This window comes from Lacerta agilis, chromosome 3 (assembly GCF_009819535.1).
Source record: "Lacerta agilis isolate rLacAgi1 chromosome 3, rLacAgi1.pri, whole genome shotgun sequence".
NCBI classification, from domain to species: Eukaryota; Metazoa; Chordata; class Lepidosauria; order Squamata; family Lacertidae; genus Lacerta; species Lacerta agilis.
Genome location: NC_046314.1, coordinates 101609602 through 101630033, shown reverse-complemented (window position 1 = coordinate 101630033; position 20432 = coordinate 101609602). Strand labels below are relative to the sequence as shown.

The 20432-nt window shown below is 44.8% G+C and overlaps 1 protein-coding gene across 2 annotated transcripts; it reads left to right on the top strand.

Annotated features, from left to right (window-relative positions):
• The first annotated feature begins 760 nt into the window (after positions 1-760).
• POLR1B (RNA polymerase I subunit B) lies at positions 761-19965 on the top strand. 2 transcript variants are annotated; one of them, XM_033144971.1, is made up of 15 exons: positions 761-985; positions 2253-2420; positions 3711-3857; positions 4805-4937; positions 6357-6493; positions 7210-7433; positions 8521-8692; positions 10165-10336; positions 10878-11159; positions 12608-12741; positions 13032-13202; positions 14223-14379; positions 15605-15801; positions 17674-17927; positions 19014-19965. In XM_033144971.1, exons 1-15 carry the CDS (start codon positions 806-808, stop codon positions 19891-19893), a joined length of 3408 nt encoding a protein of 1135 aa, XP_033000862.1. In that variant the 5' UTR covers positions 761-805; the 3' UTR covers positions 19894-19965. The 2 variants fall into 2 exon arrangements, with proteins under 2 accessions (XP_033000862.1, XP_033000863.1); XM_033144972.1 differs by lacking the exons at positions 761-985; positions 2253-2420; positions 4805-4937 and having other exon boundaries at positions 3754-3857.
• Positions 19966-20432: the final 467 nt, after the last annotated feature.

The window sequence follows — 20432 nt, the reverse complement described above, 5'->3', positions numbered from 1 at the left end:
CTAGCACAGACAACATGCGGGACTGGCCCAAAATATTTTTCTGCCTGATGCAAAAACAGGAAATGTTTTGCACACCCAAATCATCAAGGGGCACAAATTACCCAAAACTGGCCAGATTATTATGGCACCCGAGGCAGAAAATCCCACCACATTCTCTCGCTGAGAGTACAAACTGCAGCAGCTATAAATGACAAATCTGTTACTGCACCCTTAAAATAGCTGCCTCGCCCTGGCTAACGCTAGCGGCGGCCCGGATGTCCCGCCCGTGGATGGAAAAGTAGAGCCATCAGAGGAGCAAACCCTCCCCTCCAAAGAACTACCCTCTCCCAACCTTTAGGCGGCGCTCACAAGCTGTACGCGCTCAGTAGAAAGCGGGGTGGAGGGAGGGGGAGATTGGGAATGAATACGGCAGTAATAAAATAAACAGAGGTGACACGCTGCGTTGAATATGGTGACAATTTAAATCATCTGCTGGGTCGTTGCTCCTCCCTAGAAATTGGCTATGGCAACTGTGACACCCTTAGGCGTATAAAACTTGCACTTAAACAGATCACGTTTTCCAGAAAAGGGTTTGTGGTGTAGTATTGCTCTACATATTTCTATCTCTGCGGATTAAATACTGCCCGGAGGTAAAGTGGCCGCAATGCGCTCAGGGAGCTGTATGCCTTCCCTTTCAGTGCCGCCGTTAGAACGCCGAGGCGAAGGAGGAAGAACTACAGCTCCCAGCGAGCAGCGGGACGGAAGTGACGGAACATGAAGTGTCTTTCTGGCGGAGGCGGTGTCCTGCGGCTGCCGAGGGAGAAGCATGGGCGACAGCGCGTGCAAGTGGCGGGCTTTGCCCAGCGGCCCCAGCCTCAGGAACCTCACGGCGACGGGCTACGGGCTGCCCAAGGAGCGCCAGACGCCGGCCCTGCAGGACGTGGCGCGGGCGCACACCGAGTCCTTCAACTACGCCGTGGGAGAAGGGCTGCAGCGGGCCGTGCAGGTGGAGCCGGAGGGGCCAGAGGAGGGGAGGGAGCCGGCGGGGGGGGGGGGAGTCAAGGAAAGGAAGCGAGTATAATATTACAAGTAGTAGTAGTAGTACAGTTGTAGTAGAACAGGAAAAGGGGATGCGAGGGAAGTCAGTTGATATTTAAATAATAATAATAATAATAATAATAATAATAAAGCTTTATTGGACTTTCTTAAGTAATGTTTCATTCTGGATGGTTTTATTTGATTGTTTTAAATGTAGGTTGTACACAGCTTAGATTTATTTTATTAAAAATATAAAGCGGTACAGAAATGAAATGAAATTAATAACAACAACAAAACAACATTATTACCATTATTGTAAGAAAAGGGGATGCGAGGGAAGTCAGTTGATATTTTATTATTATTATTATTATTATTAATGGGGTTCTGTTAGTATTTGTAATGTAATTTCCTCAGAAATGTATTTCACAAAGAATAAATGGTACTGTGGAAAGGAGGTGGCAGTTGGCATTTGATTGGTTATTTCATGAGATTTTATGAATTGTAGAGAGGAAAGAACCTTCAGAGCAGTTTGCAAAGAAGGTAAAACCATTGCTTAAAAAAATGAACGGCTGTGTTTTGAAACATACCAAAAGGTTAAAACCAGCATAGTGTAGACTAAAGCAAATCAAAACTCATTCAGGCTTTCAAGACATCTGGCTAAGGCACATCTAAGTAAGAATACATTCAGCAGATAGAGAGGGGAAATACAGTAAAGATGTCTGCTTAATATCAATAGAAGAGTTTGGATTTGATATCCTGCTTTATCACTACATGAAGGAGTCTCAAAGTGGCTAACATTCTCCTTTCCCTTCCTCCCCCACAACAAACACTCTGTGAGGTGAGTGGGGCTGAGAGACTTCAGAGAAGTGTGACTAGCCCAAGGTCATCCAGCAGCTGCATGTGGAGGAGCGGGGACGCGAACCCGGTTCACCAGATTACGAGTTTAGCGCTCTTAACCACTACACCACATTAGCCAGTATAGAAATGAATAATAATATTAATACTTAAAGGGTAGGAGGGATTTTTGGGTTAAAAAAAAAACATGTAGTGCCTTTATTTGGGCCAACTAAAAAGTCACAAAGAAGTGAGCAGGTAAGGAAAAGAGCTATTTCTCAGAGGTTTGCTGCCTCGGATCCTGGAGAGATAGTACTGTATACAGTCATGATGACCAGCAGTGGATTTGGTGGTGAGCTGTGATAACCTGTGGGTTTTCTTTTTTCTTTCACTTTTTAAAGGCCATTCCACCTTTGGAATTTCTTTACAAGAATGATCGGATCACTTTGGCCATTGTGGGGGCCACCATCAACCCTCCTATGGTACCAAAAGGAAGTATATGTAACGAGCTTAAAGTTTACCCAGCAGAATGCAGGGGGCGCAGAAGCACCTACCGTGGAAAAATAACTGTAAGTAACAAATGTAAAGGAATGATGTGGAAAGGAGTGTGGTGGAATCATGTGAACTTTAGAAATCCAAGGTGTGTAGAGAGGCCTGGCACTACAATGTTTTGGAGATTTATACACTCCCAGCTGGCATATAAGGTGAACTGTTAAGACAGCATGTGGGTGTTACAACTCCTAATAATTTGTCAGCTACCACTTTCTTCCATTAAGAACAGTTTGCAAGCATGGTGATAGGTGGGTTTGCTCATGTAAGCCAACCCATGGTTTGTGTCAAGCGGAGAGGTGGGAAGAGAGGGTGCGAGGCTACAAGTTAAGCATTAATATAGTTTGATTGTGATTAGAAAAAACAGGCAGTGCTCCATTTGTACTGGACCACACTCTGGTCTTTAAGAAAATCTGATGGATTCACACTTGAAATCTAACTAGACATTGTAGGGAGATGCCTTATACCATGGCAGGCTATTGATTCATCTAGCTTGTTTACACCATAGATTGTCAATGCGATGCCCTCCATAAGCTGTTGGACTGCGGTTTCCATCAGCCCCAGCCAAGATGGCCAGTGGTCAAGGATAGTGGGAATTGTAGTCCAACAACATCTGGAAGGGACCATGTTGGCTACTGTTGGTCTACAGAAGCTGGCAGCTGCTCTCCAGGGTTTCAGAAAGAAAATTGGCTCCCTATGAGCATCCAGACCCTATTCAAGGGGTTTCTACTAGTGCACAAAGCCCTATGTTACTTGGGACCCAAGATCTTGAAGGAACGTCTTTACCAGTAACTTCTGGCCTGAAATTTGCAATCTGAGGGAGAGGCCCTGCTTGAGGTCCTGCCCATCAGTTGGAGCAGTAAGGAGGATCGCAGCCTAAGAAAGGGAATTCTCAGTGATTGTGTCCCAGTTAAGGAACTCACCCCTGCACCAAGGAAAATGGATCATGCAGGTGGGATGTTGATAAAAAAAAATTACCCAGGCCTTTGTAACGTAGTTCAGGAACACTTTTGTCTCCTACTGTGGATGCTCTTAATTGCTGTGGATGTTCTAATTGCTTTCATGAATAGGAGTTTTATTGTTCTCAGGTGCCCTGCATTCCCTTTGGGGAGAAAGGACATGTTACAAATTTGACCTAATAAGTAAGCACACTGCTGATAGTTTTTCTCTAGGCACATTTTTTTTTTTTTGCCTTTGTAAGATAACTTGCATTGTAGCTATTTCTTTGAGAGGAGAGTCTTCTACATTTTCAGTGATTTAGATAATATAGATCTGTTTTTCTCAAATCATTCTTTTCCCCTCCCATATAGGCTGATATCAGCTGGGCACTGAATGGCATCCCTAAAGGGATTATAAAACAGTCCCTCGGAAATGCTCCAATTATGGTGAAGTCCAAACTTTGCAATCTCCACGGTCTCTCTCCCAAAGAGCTCATCAAACACCATGAGGAGGAAGAGGTATTGCTGGATTTTATTGATTTGCCTTTCTACGTAGGAAGCCGCCTTATACTGAGTCATACCATTGGCCCACCCAGCTCCCTATTGTCCACCCCAGCTATCAACAGCTGTATGGGGTTTCAGATTGGGAGTCTCTCCCTAAACCTACCTGGAGATGACAGGGATTGACCTTCTGCATGTAAATCAGATGCTTTAACCACTGAGCTACAACCCCTCCTTTTATATATGAAGCAAAAGAAAGTGAATGTTGCATTGCTTGGAGTGAGATTCACCACATCCATTTCAAAAGTGATTTGTACCAAGGTTGTTTTCTCTCCCTCTGGAGAAAAGGATCCATTGACATCTGTGAGGACGTAGGACTCCTAGGTCCTATTACAGTGGTACCTCGGGTTAAGATCTTAATTCGTTCTGGAGGTCCGTTCTTAACCTGAAACTGTTGTTAACCTGAGGTTCCACTTTAGCCAATGGGGCCTCCCGCTGCTGCCGTGCCGCCACCCCCCGGTTTCTGTTCTCATCCTGAAGCAAAGTTCTTAACCCAAGGTACTATTTCTGGGTTAGCGGAGTCTGTAATCTGAAGCGTCTGTAACCTGAAGCTGAGGGTACCACTGTATTAATATTAAGCTTTGTACGGTGGTTGTAGTTTGTTTTTTAAAATGTAATCATTTTAAAGTTAAAGTTGATAACTTCCCTAAATGGAATGGAAAACGCAGGCTACAAATACCTTGATGAATAAAGAAAGTAAACTAGATTATGTTGAAATTAAATTTCCTCTTACTAAAATTTTGATTGTTCTTTGCAACGAAAACGATATTAAAAAATGAGTAAGTGTACCCTCCGCTTCCAGACCTAATAAAATCTGCCTTTGTTGATTAATGCACTGAAGTCTTAGTGGATCAACCAATTGAATCTTGCAGCTCTGTTAACTGCCTTTTTTCACTTTTTGGCAGGAAATGGGAGGCTATTTCATTGTTAACGGTATAGAAAAGGTGATCAGGATGGTGATTATGACAAGGCGCAACTTTCCCCTTGCAATGATTAAACCAAAATGGAAATCCAGAGGTCCAGGCTACACACAATATGGTAATGTTGTTCTTCGTAAAACAACTTTAAAATAATCCTGCATTAAAAATAAAAATTAATCAGATGATGAGGGTCCCCCAGACTGTTTAGAGTGGATCACAGCCACCTTTCCTTCACCTGATGCCATATGCCATCAGGCACAAGGAAGTTCAGGTCAAGAAAGGTAAGAAAAGAATTGGAAGCTGCAGCTGTAAGGGAAGAGTCAGGTGCACTTCGAGCACCCGTGCCTTGACATTTCATAGAATTGTAGAGGACCCTGAGGATCATCTAGTCCAACCCTCTGCAATTCAAAGCTTGAAGGACCATAGCTGAATAGTAGAGCCTCTGTTTCACATACATAAGGTCCCAGATTCAATCTCTGGCATCTCCTGGTAGGGCTTGCTGTCTGAATCCTGGAGATCCATCGTCAGTCAGCATAGACAATGCTGAGCCAGATGGACCAATGGTCTGGCTCAGTATAAGGCAGATTCCTATGCCCCATCAATCACCTGCTGTGTGCTGGCCAAATCAGACTCCTTGCTCTTGTCTTAGAGAGCCTTCCAACCAAAATAAACTATGCTAGACTTCATTTTCATTTATTATATTTCTATGCTGCTTTTACTCACATGAGTCACAAAGCGGCTTACGTAACAATAAATAATAACATAGTAGAGCATCACAATTGCAACATAAATCATATAAAATCATTAACAAATTGCCAGTAAAACAATTACAAATCGTCAGGAAAACAACCACCTTCTATAAAACACTATTAACAAATCAACTTTAAAAAATATGCCAAACAGCACGACCACAAGAAAAATTGTATTATAAAATCCACAAAGTATTAACAGCACTCATAATCCACAAAACAATATTAACATTAACAAGCTAACCACCAAAAGCACTAAGCACTGCTGAATTCTACGAGGCTTGATGGAATTGGTAGTTTTGACTGTATAATGTTAGTACAGAGGTGCAAATGAATGTCCTGTCTTTGGTGATTGCTAGGGTTGAATATTAGGTAAACTGCTTTATTTCCTCTTTTGCTTATAACAGTAATCATGCTGGAGGCATGTCCAACTCCCAAGAGACTGTGATCTACTCCCAGTATATAAAAAAGCTGGCAGCGATCGACCCATTGACATTGGAGGGAGGAGGAGTGTGCATGGGGTGGGTGGATTGCCCAGGGGTTGTTGAGCTTTTTGGGGATTGCACAGTTTTTTAGCTTTCCCCCCATAACTTTTTGTATACGATAAGGATCCCGCGACCTACCAGGATCGGCTGGGGATCTACCGGTAGATTGCGATATACTGGTTGGACGTGCCTGTTTTAGATGACAAAATGACACAGTAACTCTTAGAGGTTTGTTTGTTTATTAATTGGTATATAAATCTGAAGTAAATGATGCTACGATTTGCTTCCTTTGGATGGTGCTAGGTGTCTCAATACACTGCGTTAGAGATGAACACACAGCCGTTAACATGACCCTTCACTACCTTGAAAATGGCACAGTGATGCTGAACTTCATTCATCAAAAAGAGCTGTTCTTTCTTCCACTCGGATTTGTACTGAAGGTACTGCAGCTGTGCTCTGTCTGTAGGATCCCTGTTATATTTTACACACTACTTTTCCAAGAACCACGAGACGTACAATTGCAAATAAGTCGCTCAAAGTTAATAACCCACCTGCTTTCACACACTAGAGTAAGCCATTTTTGGTATGTCAGTAGCCTGAAAGGAAAGTGAAGACACTCGTCCAGTTGACAGAGTCTTTCTGTGCTTGGATGCCTAGAGTCCATTTCTACTCAAGGCAGGTTGAGGTAGGCAAGTGGCTATTTACAAGCCTGTCACCAGCTTAGATTAAACCTAACAGTCGAGCCATGATTTTCATGAACGGACTTTAAACTTGCAAACCTTTTCCTCCACTTGCACCCCTCCCTTCTTTCCTAAATCATATTTTGTTGTGGTGTCCAAATTGAGCAAAACCTGAGCTTCCAATTCTGGCTTGGAGGCAAACCTTTTGCCCTGTTTGAACATGGGCAAGAATATAGCTATAGATATATATAGTATAGTTCACCTCATTCCTCCCTGTCCCCACATTCCAGGGACATGTTGGGAAAATGGGAAAACATAAGAAGAAAAAGGCTGCTTGCCCCCAGTATATATGTTAGCAGGCTATATACAGAATCGCAGGCTTTTAAAATCATGATGCTTTTAGTGATACCTGCCTAATGTGTCCGTTCCCCCCCCCCCAAACTAATTTCTTCAAACCTTTTCTTTCTCTGCTCCAGGCATTAGTTAGTTTCTCAGATTTCCAGATTTTTCAGGAGTTGATTAAAGGAAAAGAAGAGGATACTTTCTATAAGAACTGTATGTCTCAGATGCTGCGGCTGGTAGCAGAGGATGGCTGCATGACACAGAAACAAGTCCTCATCTTCCTGGGGCAGCGCTTCAGAGTGAAATTCAACCTTCCTGATTGGCACAGCAGTGAACAAGTTGGAGAGTTCCTTCTTGAGTATGTATTTAGGCAGATGTGGTGGCGCTGTGGGTTAAACCACAGAGCCTAGGGCTTGCTGATCAGAAGGTCGGCGGTTTGAATCCCCGCGATGGGGTGAGCTCCCGTTGCTCGGTCCAAGCTCCTGCCCACCTAGCAGTTCAAAAGCACATCAAAGTGCTTGTAGATAAATAGGTACCACTCCGGCGGGAAGGTAAACGGCGTTTCCATGTGCTGCTCTGCTTCACCAGAAGCGGCTTAGTCATGATGGCCACATGACTGTACACCGGCTCCCTCGGCCAGTAACGCGAGATGAGCGTCGCAGCCCGAGTCATCCGCGACTGGACCTAATGGTCAGGGGTCCCTTTACCTTTACCTTAACTTCGATCTTCCTTTTGAAATACAAACCCAGTCTTTGACTGGTTTCAAATCAGACTGGTGCAACCTGGAGGCACGTTCCGAAATATTTAAGGTTGAAACCAACAAGACACTATGTCAGTGGAATGACTTCCGCAAGAGCAGTTGAACTGCCCCCTCCCTCTGCTGCCCCTGCACTGCCTCCTGAGATGAGAGGGAGGGGAAGTTCCATTCCACTTGTGCAATAGGATGCAGCCTTGTGCAGTTATTCAAATCTAATGTTCAGTGGATGTGCAGTATGCGTACACAATAGTTGCACAACCCCAAAGAGTGTACACTCTTTCACACAAACGCTTCTATGTGTATAGAAGCAGCTTGTTTGTACCTGTGTTCAGTGTAATGTGTGAGCAAGCCTTGACTGTTTCTTGGGGGTTGGAAGTCTTGACTGTTTCTTGGGGGTTGGAAGTTACAGTTCATTGCATGAATAACAATTACCCCCGAAAAGCTATTCTGTCCCGCCCCAACGGAAGACTTAATTTTCTTCCAGTGAAATAGGTCCTTTACCAAAACTGAGGTAAGGTCACCACCACTGTGAAATCCTAGGCTGATTTGCATTTGTAAGGTTGAAAGTACCAAAGGCAAGTTGCAAAGATAACATTGGGCTAAAATCACTGCCATGTTTTAAGTTTTGGAGTGATGCTCAGATAAACAAAAAAGTTAATTATCACAAAACTTTGTGTTGCTCCCACAGCAAATGCATCTGCATACACCTGAATAACAAAGTTGAGAAGTTCTACCTGCTTTGCTTCATGACTCGAAAACTCTTTACTTTAGCCAAAGAAGGCTGCATGGAGGATAATCCTGACAGTTTAATGAATCAAGAGGTGCTCACCTCGGGACAACTTTACCTCATGTTTTTAAAGGTACTACCCTGAGAGTTTATTCTCCATTCCCCTATAGATAGCCAGAAACAAGCTCTTTAATAGTTGCCAGAAATCTTGGTATCTTTTGCCTGTGTACCGCGAGACACAGGCAACAGCTTTCCAGGTCACATCAAGCATCTTGTGGTTCCCACAGACTTCATTTATTTTGTGTATTTTATGTCATTTATAGGCTGTCCCATCACTGAAGTCCTCTGTGCAGCTTACGGGGTTTAAACCAACAAAATTAAATGTATTAGCCAATGTGGTTATCTCAAGATTATGTGGACTACAACTTGCATCAGCGCCAGCCGGCCTGGCCAATAGCCTGGGATGATGGAAGATGTAGTGCACAACACTAGAAGGGTGCCATGTTGACAACTTCTGGTATAGCCCAGCATGTAATTTCAAAGGCCTGGGGGAAAATAAAAAGGTCTTTGCATGGCATCAGAAAGAGATTAAAGTAAGTGCCAAGCAGGTTTCATTGGGGAGGTCATTCTAATACTAAGGAGCCACTGCTGAAAATAGTAGAATAGGAAATTGCTTCCCCTGGATAAAATGATCACAAGGAAAAACTGTTCTTATTATATGGAGTTATTTGTGCCAGGAAGTTTTGTGTTTGGCGGGAGAGCTGAGGTTCTGGTTTTTTGTGACAAAACTGGAGAAGGAAAATTATTCTCCAGTTGCCCTGCCTCTCACTGATTTCTCACAGATATGTACTATACCTCTTACAGGTCAGATTTGAGCTCAGATGCAGGAAAACGTATTGCATATCTGAAAGCACTTCAGTGGAAATGTCAGCAGTATCCCAATGTGCAAGGTTGAGGGGTAACATGGAGCTATGGTTTGGCACGACATGAATAAGTTTCTAAGGGTTCTCAGACCTGTGTACACTACAACTCCAGCTAAACCATAGTTTTCCATATTTGTAACCGTGGCTTGTTCTTGCCCTGCAAACCGAGATCCCCCCCAATTCTCCATTGCAAGGACTACAAGGGACTAGTCATCTTTGCAGGTTCAGTTAAAATGACAGACTTCTGCCGTGAGCCAAGGAGGGGGTTGCAGAACACAAGCGTGTTCATGTCGCAACAAATTGTGGGTTGGTTTGATAACTGCCTCTCAACCAAGTCAGGGGGGCTAAATTGCTGTCGGCTGCAGCTTTGGTTGATTCCCCTGCTTATTAAGCTGGGTATCTCTACTCACCTCTAGTGTCTGTATATTTGGCCAGAGCATTGAAATCTGCACCGGTGGTTGATTCTGTGTGACACATTTTGCAATGTAGAAATTCCAACGCAGATGTACATAATAGGAGCTCGGTTGTGATGAATCGGGAGGCAATTTGAGAGAGGCCTAGTTCCAACGGCGACTTTCACCTCTGTCCTTGTGTTCGTCATGTGGCCAATTTGTATAGAAGTGCATTGTGTTAGTTGTTGAAGTCTTTTTTTCTTGTTTGTTCTTCTTATTCTATATCACAGGAGAAGATGGAAACTTGGTTGCAGTCTGTGAAAATAGCCTTGGACAAGAAAGCTCAGAAGTCAGCTATGACGATTAATGCAGAAAACATGATTAAGATTCTTGGCATGGGGGCAGATATTACAAGGATGCTTGAGTATCTCCTTGCTACTGGCAACCTGCGCTCTAAGACAGGTAAAAATGTCAGAGACCTACAGCACAATTTTGCACAGACATTGAAGCCCCAGTTGAGTTGGATAGGGGAAACCCTTCTAGGTACGCCTGTATAGAATTGCAGCACTAGGGTCCCCTGATGTCAATGCTCAGTGACTTTAAACCAAATCCATAGGTACCTACAAGGGCATGTATTACGGGTGATTGGCCAATCTGTTTGTAGTCATTATGCCTTAGATTCCTAGAGCAATTCCTTGCTGCAGGCTCAGAAGCTGTTACTTGGTCCACACCCCTCTTAAATCCTGACCCCTTGTGTTTTACCACCCCTATTTTTTTTAAATGCGAAGTCCTAACAAATGCCTACTCTGTTCACTGCGATGTTCAGGTGCTGATGTAGTTGAATATTTGACATGCATCGCACAACTCAGCACATGTGGTGGTGGTGCTGTTAAAACCGCTAAGGCTACCAAGCAATTGTTCTTGCAAAATAAATCTTGGATCAAAGCTTTTTTTCCCTGCTTCCTATTTCTCTCCCCCCCCCCCCCCAATCTCTTCTTCCAAGGTCTGGGCATGCTGCAAAGCTCCGGTCTCTGTGTGGTAGCAGACAAGCTGAACTTCATCCGCTACCTCTCCCATTTCCGCTGTGTGCACAGAGGGGCTGATTTTCTCAAGATGAGAACAACCACTGTGCGCAAGCTGCTGCCGGAGTCCTGGGGCTTCCTTTGTCCTGTCCACACGCCCGATGGAGAACCGTGCGGTCTGATGAATCACATGACAGCCCCATGTGAAATAGTAACACAGACATCGTACACACACTCCCTGCCATCCTTGCTTTGCTCTTTGGGTAAGAATGGATCAATTTGATCTATAAGAAACGCTTTCAGGGGAAAGCAAGTCTCAGATTGTAGGGTTGCCCTTTCCACTGAGCTGTAATTAATATGCCCACAGAGATGGTTGCAAAGTAGTGGGTTTCAAATTGGGTTCTGGGGAATCTTGGGATTCCTTGGAAACATAGAATCATAGAGTTGGAAGAGACCACAAGGGCCATCCAGTCCAACCCCCTGCCAAGCAGGAAACACCATCAAAGCATTCCTGACATATGGCTGTCAAGCTTCTGCTTAAAGATCTCCAAAGAAGGAGACTCCACCACACTCCTTGGCAGCAAATTCCACTGTCGAACAGCTCTTCGTTGCAACTGACGAGCCTCTCTAGGTGGTTTGAAACTTACAAACCTGTAATTTCTCTAGGTTTTTTTTTTAACTGATATGCTAGGTTTGTCAGTGTCTGGGTTTGTCAGTGAGAAGATCGTTTATGGCAGATACACTTCCTTGAGCAGCACTTTTCTAGACTGCTGATCTTTCCTTGCAGTCTGCAGTCACAAGAGTGTCTGGAGTACCCCCTCAAGTTGTGCTGGACAGTGGTGAGGGCCAGCAGGCCTAGCCAGTGCCCACTGAGTACTGAGCATGTGCAGTAGCCCCACAGCTATGCCCCAGAAGCCTCTGTAGTGTATGGGAGGTGTTTTTTTGGCAGAATGCAGAAGACCCTTAGCAGACAAGGGCATGTGAAGATAGTCGTCAAAAAAATTGAAATCATGGAAGCTGAGGGCTGCAGCTCTTTGGTAAGCTGCATGCTGAGCAAGCAGATGACCCCGTGCTCAATCCCAGGCATTTTCAGTTAAGAGGATCAGACTGCAGCTGCTGGAAAGACCTCTGCATCTGATCTTGAATAGCTGCAGCCAGGGAGACCATACTAAGCTAGATGTGCCACAATGGACTGAGTCAGTACAAGGCAAGATCATATCTTGAACTACTGTGCTAAATCATATGTTTGCTGGCCACAGAGTGTGATCAGGCTTGGTCTTTCCCCCCTGAAATCTTAAACCTGATCAATCACTTTCAACAATAAGCTCTTGGGCTGCATTACTGGTGTGTATTTCTGCAACAGTTTTAGAATGCAAATAAAGAGTCATCTCACTTCCTGTGTTTTTGGCTGAACCAGGAACCTGAAGCATGATCTCCCTGCTTCAAATAAAACACTGTTTAGTCAGTGCCCCACCCTGTTTTCAAAATGAGCCACAAATCCTTCCTGGCATATCAGTTAAAAGAAACAAAACCTAGAGAAATTACAGGTTTGTACGTTTCAAACCACCTAGAGAGGCTTGTCAGTTGCAACGAAGCTTCGCTGCAAATTTTGTGTAGCCGCTAGTAAAATGTTAACATCTGTTCGCCTTTTGAAGGATGCTTGCAGTCGTTGACATTGATGCATCATATATTGCTGTGCAACTTTCTGTAGGTGTCACTCCAGTTGATGCTGTGCCAAGCCAGCCGTACTCTGAATGCTACCCAGTTTCATTAGACGGCTCCCCAGTAGGCTGGATAGAGAAGGATCAGGCTCCTGGTCTTGTGGAGACACTCAGGCACTTCAAGGTTAGTCTTGTTTGTGCTGCAGTGTGCATCTCTACTGTACTTGAAAGTCTGCAGGCTCTTGGACTTCTTGCAGCATTTTGATGATCCAGCTGCCTGTAGCTATGTTTATCCTACAGAATTAAAAGGGTGAAGAGATAAAGATGAGTTATTGTTGTATAAATACCTGCCTCCGTTTGAATACTGTGTTTTGTTTTTCACTTTGCCTCTGTGGATCGGGAGAGAGATTTCTGCATTGCTCTTGCTTTTGTTGAAGGACATAAAATGGACGCTTCTTTAATTTATGCCAATAGGCAATGCAAGAAAAGAAGATTCCCGTTTGGACAGAGGTGGTCCTTGTCCCAATGACAGGAAAGCCTAGCCTTTACCCAGGACTCTTCATTTTCACCACCCCTTGTAGGATGATGCGTCCCGTGCAAAATTTGGCCCTGGGAAAAGAAGAATTAATTGGCACAATGGAGCAGGTACATGTTGATTATGCAGCAGTGATCTTGGGAATCGTTTTAGTGTATTTGAACAATAGTATCCTAACTGGGTAGTTGAATCCCTTCTGCTGCTGTTACTGTGAGTAGAATTGGAAGGGAAATGGGAGGTCATTGGATTCATATCGGGGAAGGGCTGTAGCTCAGAGAAGAAGAAGAAAAGGAGGAGGAGGAGTTTGGATTTGATATCCCGCTTTATCACTACCCGAAGGAGTCTCAAAGCGGCTAACATTCTCCTTTCTCTTCCTCCCCCACAACAAACACTCTGTGAGGCGAGTGGGGCTGAGAGACTTCAGAGAAGTGTGACCTAGCCCAAGGTCACCCAGCAGCTGCATGTGGAGGAGTGGAGATGCGAACCCGGTTCACCAGATTATGAGTTTACCGCTCTTAACCACTACACCACACTGGGATGTGTTTTGCATGCAGAAGGTCCCAGGTTCAATTATCTTCCTATGTTTCTATAGTCTTGCACTTTTCTGTGCAATTTTGGATTGTGCAACTACTTAAAAATATTATTAACAAGTTGTCGATATGAAGAGATGTTGCTAACAAGTTAGTCCAGTGGGTATTGCCTGTGCATCTGTGACCATCTACTCTGGATCTCCTTGTTTCTAATTCTGCAACCACAATTGTCGGCGTCATTGGTGTTGCTGAGCATGTTTTAATGCCACTATTGTGTGTGGCAAGTCACCTTATCTCATGAAATGCTCTTCCCAGCAGGAATAGGTTTTAAGGAAATGAGCTACCATTACCACGGCTGTTAAAATCTGGTGCAGATCGTGCCAAAAAGCGCTCTTTTGATTGCGTGTGTTGACTTAATAATACGGTATTGAAGAATCGTGACTTCCATTTGTGTAAAAGTCTTTCCTAAGAGCTTTGCTTGTGTTTAACATACTTGGTGACCACTCAGTAGAAGTTGAAAATAGTTCAGCTTGCTTGTTTGCTCTGTTCTCCCAAAGAGAGCTTCTGCAAAGGGTATAAACTGGCTTTCCCTTACCCCAGGTCTTCATGAACATTGCTGTGTCTGAGGATGAAATTCAACCGGGACTGACCACACACCAGGAGCTCTTTCCCCACAGCATATTAAGTGTGGTGGCAAGTTTTATTCCCTTCTCGGATCACAACCAGAGTCCAAGAAATATGTACCAGTGTCAGATGGGTAAGGAATCCTTGGACAGTTCGAGATGCATTTTCTGGACCCACCCTTTTCTTCTGATGTAAATCATGTTAACTGCTTTTTAATCATGTACAGTGGTACCTTGGTTTTCAAACGTCTCGAAGGTCGAACATTTTGGTTTTCGAATGCTTCCGTATTGAGTTTTCCGGATGTAAATGCTTCCCGGAAATGCATGCTTCAGTTTTCCAGACGTTTTGGAAGTCGAAAGATCTTCCGGAACGGATTACGTTCGAAAACCGAGGTGCCACTGTATTATATTTTATGGTGAAGTGCAGAAAGTAACTCCTATAAAACAAAATAACAAAAATGTTCATAGGAAACTCATTCTCCAAGTATGGATTCTTATGTAGCCAATTGGCTCCCATCCACACATCAAACTATCTGTTGAGGGAATGCCAAAGTTTGCAAAAAAACAAAACAAAACCCAAAACCAGTTTTTTTCCGGGGGGGGGGGAGTTGGGTGGGACGCCAAAACAATGTAGTGAGAACAATGTGGTCACGGCGCACACAACACTGATAGTTAATGAGGGACAGCTAAAGAACCAGGTTGTGGGGGGAATTAAACAGATTATACTAGTGGAAGGGGTTGCTGTGCGTGTTGGGGCTGATGGGAATTGTTGAAAGACAACAGAAAAAAGGGACTAAAAACTTTAAGTTACAGGTGGGTAGCCGTGTTGATCTGCCATAGTCAAAAAAAAATAGAAAATTCTTTCCAGAATTTTCGTGTGCACACGAAAGCTCAAACCAAGAACAAAGTCAGTTGGTCTCTAAGGTGCTACTGGAAAGAATTTTCTATTTTGTAAAAACTTTTAAGTGGAACAGAAGATGGAGACTTGAGGATGCTGAAAACTTTAGATTGCACATAGATTGCCCCACATAAGGATTTGAAATAGAAAGGGAAACAAATGGAAGTGAATGCCTTAAGTGCTGTATTATTTTTATACTTAGGAAATACAGGGAGACGCCTTACAGGAGGTCAGGCTAGTTCGTCATCTAGCCCAGTATTGTCTGCTCTGACTGGCAGTTGCTCTCCAGGGTCTCAGGCACAAGTAATTCCCATTTCCTGCTAGGGAACCAGCCTGTGACCTTCATGCAGAACCTGCCTTCTTCCTTTGAGCTCTGGTCTTTCCCTATGGAAGACATGAAAGACTTTGAGTTTATTTCATCTGATGTCTGCTGTGTCTGTGTGTTTCTTTTGTCCTTCCAGGCAAGCAGACGATGGGTTTCCCGCTTCTGACCTTCCCATACCGGTCAGACGATAAGCTCTACCGACTTCAGACCCCTCAAAGCCCACTGGTGCGGCCGGCTATGTATGACCATTACGACATGGACTCCTACCCGGTCGGTACAAATGCAGTTGTTGCCGTGATCTCCTATACTGGCTACGACATGGAAGATGCAATGGTGAGTCCTCGGTTTTAAAAAAGGAAATTTACGTTCAAATTAACACTGTTCTCCCTTCTTAATCCCATCACTTTAGGGTGAAAATGAAGGGAAATTTGGAAAATCAGTAAAAATGATTTGGCAAAAGAAAAGAGCAAATAAAGGGCGCAAGGTGTATGTTAACTTGGAACTTGACTCTCTTGGTCTGGATTTAACCATTCAGTGAAGAGAATGTACCAGTCTCATACTGTCAGGGAACTGCCCTAAGCCCCGGGGCTGGGGATGGAGGTGTACCGGGAGCCTCTGCACATTCTGAGTAGCAAAACCTCTTCCAGCGGGCAGAGGAGTGTCTCCTCCAGTGGGGAGGGGCCAGCTGGAAGCAGCCAGGTGAAACGGGCTTGGAGATGCTGCGGAGAGCCCCAGCACACCTTGTGAGTTTCGCTCTGAGGGGAGCACACCACTTCCGTCACCCCAGTTGCGCAGAGGGGTCAAAAGGAGACAGGGGAGGCGGTGCTTTGGGGTGCCGAAATTCTTACGTTGGGTTCATAGCCAGAAACCGGCACTCCCGGATCCTGCTAGTGACTGATACGGTCATGTTTTTCATCACTCTGCACTGTAAATAGTTTGCACAATAAAACTGTTAAAAGACAAAATAAAATAAAAAAATTCCTTCCAGTAGCACCTTAGAGACCAACCAAGTTTGTTCTTGGTATGAGCTTTCGTGTGCATGCACACTTCTTCAGATATCTTCAGATATTGGTGGCTGAAGAAGTGTGCATGCACACGAAAGCTCATACCAAGAACAAACTTGGTTGGTCTCTAAGGTGCAACTTGAAGAATTTTTTTTTATTTTTTATTTTTTGGGGGGACTATGGCAGACCAACACGGCTACCTACCTGTAACTGTTAAAAGACAGTTCGGACTCATGCCTGCTTACTCGTGAGCAACCAAACGCAGACCTGACACATACCAACAGCCAGAAAAGGGAACGTTTGCAGCTTGGAGAATGCATCTGGCAAGCATTCACAAGGGAGGACATACGTATTTCACTGGGTGTTGGGGGGATAAGGAAGAGGAGGAGGAGGTTCTCCCTAAGGCAGGGGTGGGGAATCTGGTCCTTCAGGTGCTGCTGTACATCACCCCAATCTCTTGGGTGCAAGGTTCCAGGGGTTTACCCAGGGCTTGTGCTTCCTTTGAAAGAGATACAGTGGAGACATGGTTTATTTACATGTATATACAACCTGATGCTACAGTGGAGGCGTTTACAGCATTAACACCCCAAGGGGGTCTTACTCCCCCCCATAGCCTTGGATGTGAGCAGAAATCAGGCATGTCTCTTCCTCACAGGCTTCAGCCTGCTTCTTCCTCCAGCTTCTAGCTTGCATACATACAACTCAGCTTGGCTTTGTCTTTTCTAACTAACTACCTGGAGTTGAGGCAGGTGAGCCCATCCTTTGTTACCATCATGACCCATATTTGGAGGGAAGCTTATCTGGCTATTTCAACAATCTGAATCCACCTTTAGATTTTAACCTTTGCTGGATCCCAGAATTGGAAAGGGACTCAGGTATATACAGCCTAATCCCCCTCCCCAAACTCATAACATTCTCATTATTATTACTTAGATTGAACTGATTTCTAGTTTGCCTTTTTGAGTGTACCCCTCTCCCCCCCAGCTAATTACAAACCAATACAGCGTTAAAATTCGAACTTTAAAATGACGGTTTAAAACAAAGAATGACATTAAAATAGCAGTAGTAGATCAAACAGTTCCTAAACAAGAGTGCTAAGAGCATCTGAATTTGGGGATAAAAAGATCTTCAAGTTTCCTTAGAGGCCAGGTTTTTACTTGACATTGATTTGTGTGGGGGTTTTATTTCATGTTATTTTTAGATCTTGAACAAGGCTTCATGGGAGAGAGGCTTTGGACATGGAAGTATCTACAAAACGCAACGTATTGACCTTGCGGAAAAAGTCAAGAAGGGAGAGGATAATCTGGTATTTGGGATTGGTCAGGATAAGCTGACAACTTTGCAGAATCTGGATCCTGACGGCTTGCCCCACATTGGAGCCAGACTTCAATATGGGGACCCCTTCTATAGTTATGTGAATCTCAACACGGGGGAAAGCTTTGTGACCTACCACAAGTGAGTTCAAAAATGCTGCTATAAGACGATGGATGTGTGTGTGTGTGTGTGTGTGTGTGTGTGTGTAAAAACTGCGTATTGAAACACTAGTGAACCTGCGGCTGTCTAGGTGTTACTGGTCTACAAATCCCATCCCACTGGCCATGCTGACAAATTCATGAAGGATATGGCTGCTAGCCACAATGGCTATGTTCTCCTTTCACTATCAGAGACAGTGTGTTTCTGAATACCAGTTCCCAGGGTTCCCAAGTGGGGAGATTCCTGTTGTACTTAAGTCCTGCTTCCAGGCATCCCCTGGGCATCTAGTGGGCCAGTGTAAGAACAGGTTGCTGTACTAGATGGGCCATTGACCTGATCCAGCAATGGTTTGTTTTTTTTAATATATTCTTAGGCTGGCTGGGGTTGATGTAAGTTGGAGCCAAGCAACATCTGGAGGCCCATAGGTTCCCCACCCTGCTTTATAGGTTCTCTGTTGAACTCCCTGGGAACCTTCCCACTCCGAAATACTGCTCTGGAAAATGCTTTGGGTGGGGGCAGTTCTGTTGCAGTGCATTTAGGCAGCTATGCTCACAGGATAGCCTGGGGTGAGTCATAGGGTCAATCATACCCACAGAACCCGGCCAAACCCATTTGTGGAAATTAATGGATGGGAAAATGTAATGCTCTTTAGAAGATTGTGAAGCCTTTTGCAAGCCTTCTCTGGCTTCCCTTTTAAGATTGCAGGAAAAAGTCCCACCTACCTGCCAAATTTGGCCCACGAGACAGGTCCTGATAAGGTTCTTCACCCGTCCTTCTCCTCTCCTGACTGCGATGACGGTTATTAATGGTTGCAGTTAGGCAACAATCCTTGGGACTATTTGCTCTGGGTGTTAAGGTTTGGGTTGAGAGCATTCCCTTTCTTGCTTTCTTTATTTTTATAAAGGCCTTGCAGGATCTTTCATTTGTTTCCATCTTCATTTTATTCTGTATTTGTATTGGGTGAATACTTCACACGTTCCCCTCCCCTATCATCTCCAAATAAATTGGAGATTCAACTTTCCTGAAGAATCTGTTGGCGATTCAAACCTTTCTTCCCTTTTTCTCCAGGAACAAGGAAATCTGCATTGTGGATAGCATCAAAGTATGCAGCAACGACACAGGGACTGGGAAATTCAGGTGTGTGTGCATCACCCTGAGGGTCCCCCGGAATCCAACGATCGGGGACAAATTTGCCAGCCGTCACGGACAGAAAGGCATCCTGAGCAGACTGTGGCCGGCTGAGGACATGCCCTTCACCGAAAGTGGAATGGTGCCGGATATCCTCTTCAACCCTCACGGCTTTCCGTCCCGAATGACCATTGGCATGTTAATTGAGAGCATGGCGGGCAAATCTGCTGCTCTGCACGGGCTTTGTCACAACGCCACGCCCTTCACGTTTTCCGAGGAGAACTCTGCGCTGGAATACTTTGGCAAGTTGCTGAAGGCCGCCGGCTACAACTTCTACGGGACGGAGCGAATGTACAGCGGCGTCTCGGGAGTGGAGCTCGAAGCGGACATCTTCATCGGCGTGGTGTACTACCAGCGCCTCAGGCACATGGTCTCTGACAAGTTCCAGGTGAGGACTACCGGGGCCAGAGATAAAGTCACCAACCAGCCCATCGGAGGGCGGAACGTTCAGGGCGGCATCCGTTTTGGAGAGATGGAGCGGGACGCTCTGCTGGCTCACGGGGCCTCCTTCTTGCTGCACGACCGCCTTTTCCACTGCTCCGATCGCTCGGTGACCCACGTGTGCATCGAGTGCGGAAGCCTGCTTTCTCCCCTCTTGAAGCCTCCGCCCGAGTGGTCTTCCACATGCATCAGGCAACACGTCTGCACCACTTGCGGTCGGAGCGACACCATTGAAACGATTGCCGTCCCGTATGTCTTCCGCGTCTTCGTAGCGGAATTGGCTTCCATTAATGTAAAAGTGAAACTCGATGTGAGTTAGGGTGGTGCGAACTGTCCCGACCTTAACGCTGGGAGAGAATTGAAAGTACGTTTCTCCTGTGGAACCGTCTTTAAATGGGCTGCTAAATTGTTATGAACTGTCGGGTTAGTCTCCTATATATTTGAAAGTGAGGTGGAACTCTGCTTAATGCTTATTTACAAAGAAATTGGACTCCCAGGGCACACAAGAAAATTAATAGGCTGTTTATTGGGGCTTTCAGTAAATTATTGAAAGCTGGCTTTTTAAGAAGGACGTTTGTGCTCTGCAGTTAGGACAGGTGAGGAACCTATGGGCCCTTCCACATTGCTGGACTACAACTCCCATCATTCCCTGGTCATTGGCCATGGTGGCTGAGACCGATGAGACTTGATACTCCAACAACATCTGAAGGACCAAAGGCTCACCTCCACCTCTGCAGGTCCCATGAGAGAAACGCATTTGCAATTTCCTCCCAGAGCTAGGAGTTCCAGATAACTTAATTTTTCATGCTGTGGATTTTCAATTGTGATGACAGATGCTGACAACAGAGATACCAAAGA